The sequence below is a fragment of the Pongo abelii genome, chromosome 15 (genome assembly GCF_028885655.2).
Source record: "Pongo abelii isolate AG06213 chromosome 15, NHGRI_mPonAbe1-v2.0_pri, whole genome shotgun sequence".
In the NCBI taxonomy this organism is placed as follows: Eukaryota; Metazoa; Chordata; class Mammalia; order Primates; family Hominidae; genus Pongo; species Pongo abelii.
The window spans coordinates 33178776-33192979 of NC_072000.2; the positions used below are offsets into that span (position 1 = coordinate 33178776).

Sequence of the window (14204 nt, forward strand, 5' to 3'; positions counted from 1 at the left end):
TAATGATTTACAATTAAATTAATTTAAATTAATAACATAAACAAATAAGGATTAGATTATTATCATTTTTGAACGGAAGATATTACCTTCATGAGAGATTTCCTTCCAGGGATTTGGTGGATACATGAAAGCTGCATTCTGAATTTGGTCGTGTATGTCTTCATCTTCATTAAATGGGAATGTGCCGCTTAGGCTTACATAGATGATGACCCCAACAGACCACATGTCTAGAGAGCGATTGTAGCCCTTGTTCCTTAGGACCTCAGGAGCCAGGTAAGCTGGGGTACCCACCACTGACCTCCGGAAAGACTTCTCTCCAATGATCCGGGCAAAACCAAAATCACAAAGTTTCACCTGTTGATGAAAGGATTTGCAGAAATACTCTGTTCGCAATTGTGTGTCTGTGTGTCTTAGTTCAGATTCACCAGATACAACCATAATATTTTAAATACTTTACCTTTACATTAAACGATGTGGATTTCTTAAAGTAATAGCTATTTTCCATTTTAGGTATTTGAAGACAGCGGTTTATGTAGTGATACAAAAGTATGTTTTCATTCATAAAAATATCATCTAAACAGTCTCCCTTGGCAGGGTGCAGTGGCTCTTGCCTGTAATTCTAACATTTTGGGAGGCTGAGGCAGGAGGATTGCTTGAGGACAGGAGTTCAAGACCAGTCTAGGCAACATAGTGAGTCCCCCACCTCTACAAAAAATTAAAAAATTAGCCCAGCGTAGTGGTGTGCGGCTATAGTCCCAGCTATTCGAGAGGCTGAGGTGAGAGGATTGATTGAGCCTGGGAGGCAGAGGTTGCAGTGAGCTGGGACTGCACCATTCCACTCCAGCCTGGGGCAACAGAGTGCTCTGTCTTAACTAAACTAAACTAAACTAAACTAAGCTAAACTAAACTCAAAAATAAAATAATAAATGAAAAAATAAAAAGTCTTCCTCCTCCAAAAACCGAGAGACAAATATGAAGATAAGTGTACTCAGAAGTGGGTAATATTGTATACAAGGCAGGAAAGCATTATGCAAATCTGGGAAGTGATGACCTTCACTCAAGGGCTTATGAGTAGAAGATGAAGGATAAGTACAGAGATGTGTCATGTCATCCACAATAATCCTCAAAATTAGCTCTGCACTGGCACATATATAGGCAGGACCGGAAGGTTTTAGGGAAGCAAGGCAGGACAGTCACATCAGTCAAGTCACTTCAGACCTATAATTCCCTGCGGAGATAGCTGGTTTCCCACTCTCTAAGTTGAGGAAAGGAAAAAAGTTTTGCCCTGTCCTTGAGAACAACAGTGACGTTTAATATCTTGCCCATTAGTGAGCGGGTAACATCTCTGGGACTCTCAAGTGTTGTCACTCTCAGGCCACTTCCGGAAAAGCCAAAAGGCAGAATGAGAAGGCACTTTTGTGTATACTTAAGGCAGGCTTCACCAAAAGGCCAGAGTAACAAGGCCATAGTCCCAAAGGTAGAAGAAGGTAACAAATGAATAAAAATGAATAGAAAACACTTGAAACAAATGTTTTAAGGGAAAAATGGAAGGTGACAAGATGCTACATGGAAGCCAGCAATGCCGCCAACTGCCTTTTTGCTGAGAGAGGCTTTTATACTTGCCTGAGGAAAAGGATCAGCTGATGCTAGCAACACATTTTCTGGTTTGAGGTCACAGTGAACGATATTTTTAAAATGAAGGTGCCGCAAAGCCACGAGTATCTGTAAAGAAGAAAAATCACCAAAATAATTTCATTCCAGTTTATTAATTTCAAAATGTCTTCTACCAGTAAAAGATCAAGAAAAAAACCGACAATGGACATTCAAACTTCTTTATGCTAAAGACACTGAAATGAGCTAGATTAACATAGGTTTCTAAAGAAATTTCAATGAAAAAATTACCATATCATGGTATTCATACAGCAGCCAAGACAGATGTAGATAAAAGACCTATATCTAACAGGGATACCCATTCTTAAATATTCTCAAAGAACCAAAACTAAACCAATGTACATTTTAAAATTTCATGAAAAGTTTGAATACATGGACCTGCAATCATGTTACTAATGTGGTACACTGTGGACTCTGATTAATATAGATATAAATCACATAATACAATAAAGCCACTACAACCTTTTCTAGTGTAGTTTAGACTGGAAGTAGGGACTAAACAACAAGGCTAGAAAGCTGTAGTTAAACAGTGATAACATTTGATATTAAATATTGTATTTTTTTCTGTCTCTAATTGATTTCTTACCTGAGTAATTAAAAACTTCGTTATGTGCTCTGGCAACCTGCCCTTTTCACTTGACAAGATCATTTCCAGCATGTCTCCATGGAGTTTTTCCATAACAACAAACACTCTTTCAGGCGTCTCAAACATACACTCCAAATTTACAACACCAGGGTGATGAAGGTTCTATTAAAGATAAATAAAGCACTTGAAGAAAATGAGTTTTTTGATACTGTTTGGCAAGCTCGCTGATTATACAAAACTGTTCAAGCTTAGAGCTATAGAGAAACCCACACTTAAGATTTTTAACACCTCTACATTCCACATGTGCTGCCTTATATTTTTGAAATTCTAATGTCTCCAAAAAATACATCTTTACTTTCTATGCATAGTGAAATTATTTCTATGTGAAAAAAATCCAAGTTCTAGCACAGTGAATTGCTAATTAGGTTTTAATTAGAATACCATATTGAGAAATCTATACTTTCTTAGGATCATCCCCAATATTAAACATATTGTCCTAACTAAGCATTCTGGGCTATTTCTATACAATTGGTAGAAATCTAATGTAGTAAAGATGAAATTTATACATGTAGTGCATCGGGCCATGCACTGATTAAGTACCTTAGTCAAAACCTTTTAGAAATGCTTTGCTACTGGTACTGGAGGCTGCAGTTTTTGACAGAAACTCTTATACTAAGTGAAGATCATAAAAACAGCAAAAAAAAAAAAAAAAAAAAAAAAAAAGCGAGCCTGTGCTTTGTCTACGATATCATCCTACCTGCTTGGTTTTTAAGCACGCAATAAATATAGCAAATCCTTGAGAAACACAAATTTGAACTGCGTGGGTCCACTTACATGTGGACATTTTTTGATAAGTATAGTTGGCCCTCCGTATCTGTGGGTTCTGCATCCACAACCAAGTGAGTATTGAAAATACAGTGGTCACAGGATCCAAAAACCTGAGGATAAGGAGGACCAACTTTTCCTACAGGGAAGTTCTGCAGAGCCAAATGTGGGATGTAAGTATGCGTGGATTTTGATATCTGGGGCAGTGGTTCTGGAACAAATCCCATGCAGATACCAAGGGACTACTATATTTCCACAATAAAGTGATGACTAGTAACGGTAAGCAGCATTTTGCTTGACACATTAATTGCCACATGTGTCAAGTAAAATTACGCTTAGCATTAGATGATCTCTTGTAATAATGCTTAAATCTGAATGTTCTTCTGGGTCATCAACAAATGCCTTTGATCATTTGACCTTTATCTTCTTTCTCTGCACAACAACAAATCCTAACATCAAAAAAAATTATATATTCCACTTATATCCCAATGAGCAAGAGAAGAAAAATCATCATGAACAAAAACCACCTAAACAAAAAAAGCAGGAACTAACTTAAATGTGCTAACAGCTGAAGAGAGAAAAAAAATTAAATGCTTCTTTATTTTAGAAAAAAAATCTCAGTGATAAAATTGTATGTAAAATGAAATTTAAAACCTGAAATGGCTCACTGTTCAGAAACCTCACAGATGGATGCTGGGTGGTGAGCAGCAGAAGGGGTTGTGGGTGAGTCTACATTGTTGTAGTTGTCCTCTCGCTACCCATTTGCAAGGAAAGCCTGGCATCAACTGGATATAGAACCAGGCTATGGCTAGCAGTAGCTCCGATGATGATAACCCGTTTCTTAGAGAGTCCTTTTTCTACTTTGCCTGTTTTGATCTCTGCCTCAGGCATCCGATGGGTCTCTTTGATTCTGATGCCTTGGGGTCAAATCATACAGCATAATGGAGTCATGGAATTGCAAGTTTATTATGAATGTGATCTGAGCAGATGCCTACACATCTACCCAATAGCCTTTAACCTCTAAAGGGCTAGAGTCATTGTTCTTCAAACCCTTGCACTGTTAACTGGTCAATTCTGGCAACTTTGGATAGACCTCACTTCCCGAGTTGCTCTCTCCTGGTCAGAGCTGAAGCACATGGAGATAGCTGGGGTTCACAAAGCTCATATTATCAACCCTCTTACTTTACTTTTCCTGATTACTTGCAAATAAGAGCAGATAGCCAGATGGCTTTGAGTATTATGGGAGGGCCAGATGCTAAGGAGGAGACTAATATGACCATATACACTTGTTTGATAGGCACTATGGAACATGTGATAGCATTGTTCATACTTGAACTTGTGTCCCAGGCTGTCTCATTTCCTTTTCCTTACATGCCTTTCCCTCTTAGAGAAGCCAGACTGACTGCACAGACCACTGGCCTCTGAAGTGTCAAAGGTCTCAGCTGTTCTCTTTTAATCAATAATCATAGCATGAGCTTTAAGGATTACATGAGTTCTGCTAGAGTTCTGATTCTCCTAGGACAAGTCCACTATGATATGTGCAAAGTACACGTTCCTCTTTGAGCATCTTCATTGATTCTTTTATTTTTCTATTTAATATAACTGTAAGCACTTAAGCAGTGTTCTGGGGAGTCTGGCTTCCTTAAATGGCTAAGCTTTGCAGTATGGGCGAGAAGCAGAAGCAATGAATCAGAAAGGAGCAGAGCAACAGAAGTAGACAGGAAGGGTAGGTGTCCTCTGTGTGTAGGCAGAGGAAAAACTAGTAGGAAGAAGAGATAAGGTTAAGGGAGAGTGACCTCGGGGGCCCAGGGAGGGCAGGGATCACGGGAGTGGTATTGGAGCTGCACAGCCTGCTGCTTCTGCTGATCTTAGGTTCTGAAAGTTGGAGAAGAGGGGAGAGATGCAATGACTGAGGAGTCCTCCTACCTAAATGATCTGAATGATGTGAATCCTTATGTGCCTCTACCTATATTCCTTTTTTTTTTTTCTTTTTGACAGAGTTTCACTCTTACTGCCCAGGTTGGAGTGCAACGGCAAATCTCGGCTCACCACAACCTCTGCCTCCCAGGTCCAAGCGATTCTCCTGCCTCAGCCTCCCGGGTAGCTGGGATTACAGGCATGCACCACCACGCCTCACTAATTTTGTATTTTTTGTAGAGATGGGGTTTTCTCCATGTTGGTCAGGCTGGTGTCTAACTCCTGACTTGAGGTGATCCGCCCACCTTGGCCTCCCAAAGTGCTGGGATTACAGGCATGAGCCACTGCACCTGGCCAGTACATGAGTTCTTAGAGGTACTAAAGTCCTTCACTCAATTTATTCCTTTTTCCTACTCCACAACATGACCTGAGGTGCCCTTGTACAGAGGGTAGAACTTTAATACATGTTTATTTACAGAAATGGGGTATTCACAGAATGTTCTAAGTCAAAAGTAAGGGACAGATTAATGACAGTGTTCATTGTCAACTATTTTGTGCCATGTTCACTGTCAGCTCTGAAGAGCTCTACAAATGTTCTCTAATAGCACCTTGATGTAAAGGATAAGGGAACATTTTTTTATTTCCCAATAAAGGGCTTTGAATGTGGTTAGATATATAAATTTTTAAAAACACATGTTCAATGAAAGCATCAGACTCAAGGCTAAGTATACACAACTGATAAAAAGAAGTCTTAGAAAAGTTTAAATTCATGTCACTTGGCCCTTGCTCTTTTATGAGCATATTTATACTTTACAGTTTTCCCAAAGTACATATTGAATGACAGCTGAAAAATCTTCTCAGTAGCGAAGTGATTTTGCTTTATCTGAATAGTTGATATACAACAAGTTTATTTTAACATTTATTGTATATGGTTGAGACAAGGCCATCATAGATACTTACTTACGAACTGTATTTTTTCTTGCATTGAAACAAATGACCAAACTTGTTTTATATTTGATAGTAACAAAAGAAAATAAAACAGACTACATAGATCATGCCTTATTTAGTCAAACTTCTTATACTGCACTGATAAGAATATGTCATTAGCCTAGAGAATATATTAGAAGACTGGAAATAAGAAAAAAGTTCTAGCTATTATTTCTCCATTTTCATGTGTAATTATTATTTTTTTAATACCTTAAGTACAACTTTAAGATAAGTTCAACCAAGGTGGTCCATGTGACCTTTCATGAACAGTTTTAATTTTTCATATAAAATATGAAATAGCCTTTAAACCATTTCCTCCTAATGTCCAAAGTAACAGAATTATTAATAATTTTAAAATGGCAAGAAGACCACAACATCAATTATGGCATAATAGTGTGCAAAAAGATTTTTGCCCAACTTCTCAGCTTTCCACAGAAATGCAGATAAATTTCATGGCAGAGCAAGCTACTACAGGACTCTGGCCATCTGTTTGTTGCATTTAAGTAATTTAATTTTCAGGAAATGAAACATTTGGCCAAGTACAGGAAAAAATAGTGTCCATTCACACATAACAGATTGATGACATATCCACGGGGTGAATATAAGTTGTTTGGATGCCTGGGAGGAAATATCATTTGTAGATCAAGACAAAAACTCTCCTGACCCAAGTTGCCTAGAAAATGTGTATATAATCAATGGAAATTAGTCACTAGAAGCAAAAGCTTTTATAAAAGTAATATCTCAAGAAAATAAAGAATTGGCTAATTCTAATTTTTTTGTTTTTATGTAATTCTCATTTACATTTTTTGATTTGTGTTAAAGGATATTCTTTAATATTGGTATCTAAGTACTAATATTCTTTAAGTCTAACATTGTTGCTTTATTGTAAATCTAGAGTTTATAATTTATTCCATATATGTAGTTTCCACCTTCTACCTTTAGGATTATTCTACTCAAACATATGAGAGGTAGGAAAGAGAAGAATTAGATTCAACCTATCTTTGCAATAGGTCTTTAGGAGCAGTGCAGTCTTAATATGGGGACTTCTGACTAATTTTCTGTCAAAGAACAAACTGATTTAGTTCATAACGAGATAGAAAAACTAAATATAAAAGTGGTGAGCCTAGGATCTAAATTCTAAATGGTATGCAAATCAGAAGGAAGAATATTCCATCACACAATGGAATGGGTGGGGGGCATGAGGTACAGTACTGCAGCAGTGGCCTTGTTGACTCTCATTCCTGCCAGTTTGCCAGGGTCGAGAGAAGAGCACACCTTCTTATCCATTTCCTAATTCCTGTCTCTTATAATTTATGCTTCATGTCAAGGTCTTAGAAATCACAATCCTTAAATGCCTTATTAAAGGGAAACAGACTATACTTATCTGATAGAGAATAAAAAGTCATCTTGCAGAGAACAGACAATTATAAAAGTACTTGTTAAAGATAATACCCAAATTGATATGATAAGATCTCCTAAATTCCACAATCTTATATTCAGTTGTCTTTGGGGTATGTTCATTTAAATGGAAAAGGTCCAACAATGACATCAGTGTCTCTCCACCCAAACTTATTTTTCTAGTATTTCTTCGCCTGGTGAATGGCGAATCACCTAGGTCAGAAACCTTGAGCTCATCCTAAATGCTAACTTCTCTTTCACTTCCAACAATCCACTGGTCTCTAAAACTAATAGAGCCCACCTCCTTCATCTCTCACACTGACCCCTTACCTTCATCCTCACCCCTGCTGCCTTGGTTTGAGCCCTCATCTCTTTTATAGGGATCCACCACAGCATCCCAACTGATCTTGCCTTAGGTCTTCTTCTCCAATCCATTCTTCAAAAGACTGCCACTGTGATCTTCCCAAAGGTGATTCTGATGCTACCATCTTGCTTCAAGCCCACAAATGAATCACCACCAACTTCTGAATAGGGTGCCTACCCTTAGTAAGGCATATGAAACCCTTCCAAATCAGCTCCTTTTTCTCTGTCTGGTTAAGTATTTCTCCAGCTTCTTCTCTTCACCCAAATATCCACCCTTTTTGCCACCCTAAAACCATTTTTATAACAAGCCACACTCTCTGCTTTCTATGTTTTCATACATACTACCCTTCAGCCTGAACACGAACATTTATCTGGTATGAATATTCAGCTGTCAGGTAGCTTTCATTGACTCTCCCAGTCTGTCTTGGATGTCTCTTTACTCTCAGAGTCTTTGCTATAATCCCCTTTCATAACACTTATCCTATCATATTTGGCTATTGGTGAACCTATTTGTCTTATTTACAAGACTACAAGCTCCATAAGAGCTATAATTTATCATTTTGTATTCCCAGTCAATGTAAGTCTAGTGTCCGATATGTACTATTCAACACATTTGCTAAATTTGATTGAAAGATGAAGAGTCTCTACTTCTCCTTACTTTTCATTAAGTGAATAATATTCTTTAAGATCTCCATGGCTTTTAGATATGCTAGTACATGTTCGACATATTTAGTGACAGTACATTTTGCATCAAATATGATATATAGCGACAGCCTCTCTTCAGAAAAAAATACAGCACATGGCTTTTTAATTGAGTTCTCTTAAATCTGTTAGTAGGAAATTTCAGGAGTCTGATGACAAATATGATCATAAGTAATGACTTTTTTTTTTCTTTTACTTTTTTTGGAGATAGATTCTCACTCTCTTGCTGAGGCTGGAGTGCAGTGGTGCAGCCTCAGTTCACTACAGCCTCACCCTCCCGGGTTCAAGCGATTATTCTGCTTCAGTCTCCCAAGTAGCTGGGATTACAGGTGCCCGCCACCACGCCTGGCTAATTTTTGTATTTTTCGTGGAAATGGGGTTTTACCATGTTAGCCAGGCTGGTCACAAACTCCTGACCTCAAGTGATTTGCCGGCCTCGGCCTCCCAAAGTGCTGGGATTACAGGCATGAGCCACCACACCTGGCCAGTAATGACTTTTTTGATAAATACTAATAATATGGATGTGATTCTCAGAGATGCCACTACTGATGAATTGCAATGATTTCTCTGTGGACCAAGGATATGATAAAGACAGTCTCTTTCACTTCTTAGGTACAACCCCCTCAAAATCTACCAGTTTTGATCAGTGTTTTTGTAAAGATTTCAACATCTTTGATAGGAAGAAACATGATTTTCCTACTCTCTAGGAGACTTATATTTATTTAATATCTAGCTCTTAATAAGGAGATACTTTAGATTCCGATCATTCTCAAAAGCCACCAGGAAACAGTTATCAGCAAGAGATAAGCAAAGTAGCAGCACAGTCAGGATATTCCTTTCCCTCCATGCCAACCCTCCTTTACATTGTGAAAACCTTACTATGATTCCATCATTGTCCTGAGGATGAGAATAAAGAATTGAACATGGGTTATTCGGATGATAATGATCACTGTACCTCTTTTACTTCTTACTTAGAAAAGGTCTTTCAACTCCTCTTATTTTTTTACTTAACCTAGAACAGGTATGACTACAAGGAAAGCCTGGAAACCTAGAGCTTAATTTCAGGAGCAAGTTCTCTGAAGACAGGTGGCCTGAGTTTGAATTCCAGCTCTGCCTCTTCCCAGCTTCTGCCTTCAGGTGAGTTATCTAAACTCTGTGAGGTCCTTCCAAATCTTATGTAAAATAGGATGATAATAATGTGTCAACTCATAACACAGTCAGGTCTCATTATTTAATGTAACAAAATACTTGGAATTGTGCCTGGCACACAGTATGGGTTAGTTATTACTACTGGGTAAATTTTATGGCATTTAAAAATGATTTGGGCCCAATGTCCCCCTTTAGTTTGATAACTGAAAGTTTACAGTAAGCCACAGAGAAGAAAACTTCCTTTAGCCTTTCACCCAACGGAGGCTCTATCAGATTAAGTATGAACTGCCACAGACTTGCACCTTCTAGTTAGTCAATCCCCGTCTTTCCCCTTACTGTGTGTGTGTGTTTTTAAACAACAAATTTATTATCTCACAGTTCTGTAGGTCAGAAGTCTGGTGAGCTCAGCTGTTTTCTCTGGTCTGGGTTTCATAGACAGAAATCAAGTTGTTGGCAAGCTGCTCTCTTATCTGGAGGCTCTGAGGGAGAACCGCTTGCAAGCTCACTCAGGTTGTTGACAGAATCCAGTTATCTGGGCTGCAGGGGTGAGGTCCCCGTTTCCTTGCTGGCTGTGCGCCAAGCGTCTCTCTCAGCTCCTTGAAGCTGCCTGAATTCCTCATGTTGTTGCTCCCCACATCTAACCAGCTACTGCGTGTGGAGTCCTTCTCACACTTTGAATCTTTGTGACTACTTCACCTCTTCTGCCTCCAGCGGGAGAAGGTACTCTGCTTTTAGGGGCTCATGGCATTAGATTGAGCACACCTGAATAATCCAAACAACTCTTCCTATTTTAAGGTCTGCAACTTTAATTATACCTGTAAAGTTCCTTTTGCCACCTAAGGTAACATATTTACTGGGGCCAGAGATTAGGGTGCAGACATCTTTAACATGGCGGGGGTGTGTGTGGGGGCATTCTGCCTACCACACCATACAAAGACTCCACTATTTGGTCTGCCTAACACATTCCTCAATACTAGGGCAGGAATATGAAGTCTTTGTTCTTTGAAACTGAGGGAAAAGTTCACAAACAACTGTAACAAGATTTATTTATTAGTTATATTATTTATAAATGAACATATTCAAATATACTCAAAAGTAAAGTGAACGCTATAAAGACATCCATGTATCTGCCAATCTGGATGCATCCATTTTGCCAATCTGGATGCATCTACTTTTTCACATCTTGCTTTTTTTCTTTTGATGTATCTTCAAATGGAAGACAGTATCTTTATTTGTGAAGACGTATAAGGCTTCATATTTTATTGGAAATTGTAATCATTTCAAATAATACAAATTAAAGAACAAAAGGATACCAATAAAAATAATAATACTCATACTTTATCCTCATTTAGTGAATGAAAAATAAGCTTTCGGGTATTAAAATCTTGCCCAACTTACATATTACCATTATAGTTCATTAATATTTTATATTAACATAAAAGTCTTTTATTTTATTCTTATGCTGATATATAAGGGAAAGATGAATGAAAGGGAATGGGAAAGGTGGGCTGCTTTTTCTCAGAGAATTAAAAAAATGAAGCCCAAATTATACATTTTTCTCAAGGATGCTTACTTTTCTCCCCTTTTTCTTGTTGCCAACCCTAAGGTATTTTCAGGATACTATATAACTTACTTATGAAGATGTTTTACTATAATAACATAATTATTTTCCATCATTGGGTACCTTGCTGTGTTTTCAGACCTCAGTGATGACAGAGGTGCTTCTACTCTAAGGTCAATTAAGGGAAAGGCTGTATGTTGTATCACATGGAAGTTCTCCTGGTCTAAAGTGAGAACAGAGATCATTTGGTTATTGCCTATGAACATGCCCCCATTTCATCTTCAGTTGGCAAAAAGTTTACAATTAAAACAGGCTCATTCTTCATCATCTTTTGGGGGTACCATGTTTTGAAAATTTTCATCTACAATATTTTAGAAATTCACACTGATATTAACTTAGAACAAATTATGTTAATATGTACTGTCAGAGGAATAAATGCACATGACATGACTTCAACAAGACCAAATAGAACAATCTACCCTCTTGTGAACAGGTGTCACTGGTTGACCGTTATATCTACGAGGTCATGATCAAATATAACTCACTGGACTCCGAGAATTCAGAAATTCTCAGATCATTCCTATTAAGAACTGTTTGCTCATACCATCCATTGGAACTAGCGTATAATTATACTTTTGTTGTGCCACTAATTAGCAGAGATTTATCCTGGTTTAATATAGTTCAAAATTTTGTAGAAAAAATAGTAAGTTGAAGCATCTCCATTAACTGCTAATGACAACAGATATATTGTGCCGTCATATCAAGAAAGGGAGTCAACTTTGAGGTGGCTGGCTTATAATGCACAATGTATGATTACAATTTTTTCACCATAAATTAGCTGTAGTCTTGTGCATTCTATTAAGTAAAATTGGCCCCAAGTGTTGGGGAGAGGTGAGGATCAATTCAATGTTTGCATAGCAAAAGAAATCACTTGAGGACTAATCTATTTGTGTGTGTGTGTGCGCACACACACGCACATATATATACATACATATATATATTTTTTTAATTTTTTGAGACAGAGTCTTGCTCTGTCAGCCAGGCTGGAGTCTAGTGTTGTGATCTCCACTCACTGCAACCTCTGCCTCCCAGGCTCAAGGAATTCTTCCACTTCAGCCTGCCAAGTAGCTGGGACTACAGGCGAGCACCACCACGCCCAGCTATTTTTTTTTTGTTTGTTTGTTTTGTATTTTTAGTAGAGACAGGGTTTCACTATGTTACCCAGGCTGGTCTCAAACTCCTGGCCTCAAGTGATCTGTCTGCCTCAGCCTCCCAAAGTGCTGAAATTATAGGCATAAGCCACCATGCCCGGCCAACAACCATGTATATTCAAAAACCTATCCACACACCTCGCAGTCATTCTTCTTTTCATACATTCTAGAAATGATTCAATCTAGATTTAGATCCAGGATTGCTGCAGACACATGATAAATATAATGAGTCCTCTCTCTTCCCTATAAAAGGAGAAGTAGCTAAATGTAGAGGGGTGAGAGGAGTATGCAGAAAGCAACTTATAAATACTCTCTCATCATCTTTCATTTTTTTCTAGCCTTTTTTGACTTTTCCACATAGAAATAGTATAAAAATATTTGACATTTTCTACCCATCACCAGGCATCCTTCAGAAAAGATGAATGGAAAATTTTAAAAACAAAACCTATCATGAAAATGGGAAAAAAAGCCACAGACTGGCAGAAAATATTTGCAAAAGACACAAATGTCTTTGTGATATAGAACTATTATCTAAAATATACAAAGAACTACTAAAACACAACAAGAAAACAAACAGCCAGATTAAAAAATGGGCCAAAAACCTTAACAGACTCCCTCAGCAAAGAAGCTATACAGATGGAAAATAAGTACATGAAAAGTTGCTCAACATCAGATGTCATCAGGGAAATGCAAAATAAAATACCAGTAAGATACCATTACACACCTATTAGAATTGCCAAAATCCGGAACTCCGACAAGGCCAAATGCTGACAAAGATGTGGAGTAACGAGAACTTTAATTCATTGCTGGTGGGAATATAAAATGGTACAGCAACTTTGGGAGACAATTTAGTAGTTTCCTACAAAACCAAACATATACTTAATATACTATGATACTTCTGGGTATTTACCCAAAGAAGTTTAAAACTTACATTCACACAGAAACCTGCAGAGATACTTATAACAGCTTTATTCATAATTGCCAAAACTTGCAAGCAACCAAGATGTCTTTCAGTAGGTGAATGAACAAACTGTGGTACATCCAGGGAATATTATTCAGTGCTAAAAAGAACTGAACTGTTGAATCATGAAAAAACATGGGGGAAACTTAAATGTATATTACTAAGTGAAAGAAAGCAACCTGAAAAGGCCACATACTATGTGATTCCAGCTATGTGACATTCTGGAAAAGACAAAAAGAGAAAACTATGCTGACAACAGAAAGATCAGTGGCTGACAGGGATTGGGCCAAAGGATGGTTGAATATGTGAAGCACAGAGGATTTTTAAGGCAAGGAAAGTACTCTGTATGATACTATATGATGTATACATGTAATTATACATTTGTCCAAACCCATGGAATATTCAACATCAGGAGTAAAACATGAATGTAAACTATGGACTTTAGGTAATTATGATGTGTTAAGGTGGGTTCATCTACTGTAACAAGTGTATCACTGTGGTGGGGGATATTCATGGCGGGGAAGGTATACATGCGTGGGGGCAAGGTATATATGGGAAATCACTGTATCTTCCTCTTAATTTTGCTGCGACATTAAAATTGCTCTAAAAATAAAGTCTTTTAAAAATATCTTTTTTTATAAATACAATTTTATTTTTAAATATGGTTGTACATGTATTCATATGATTCAGGACTCAAAAGTTACTATAAATATACATTAAAAAGTCTCCCTGCCCCCTCTGTCCTTCAGCCAGCCAGTCTCTCTTCATCAAAAGCAACCAATGTTGACAGTTTATATTTTTTGGAGATTTACAGAAATTCATGGATAAAATTATCTCGTCCTTTTTATAACACCAATTTTGGCTTTATAAACT

General features: G+C 37.6%; 1 protein-coding gene across 5 annotated transcripts in view; it reads right to left on the reverse strand.

Moving 5' to 3' along the window:
- The window catches only part of PRKD1 (protein kinase D1), a 361380-nt gene that overhangs the window by 20799 nt on the left and 326377 nt on the right, over window positions 1–14204 (reverse strand). For all 5 annotated transcript variants that reach the window (XM_002824640.5, XM_063715550.1, XM_009249000.4 and 2 more), the window contains 3 exons: window positions 2258–2419; window positions 1624–1722; window positions 87–354 (listed from right to left, as the gene is read on the reverse strand). In XM_002824640.5, coding sequence (XP_002824686.3) covers window positions 87–354; window positions 1624–1722; window positions 2258–2419 — 529 coding nt within the window. The remainder of the gene's footprint in view (window positions 1–86; window positions 355–1623; window positions 1723–2257; window positions 2420–14204) is intronic.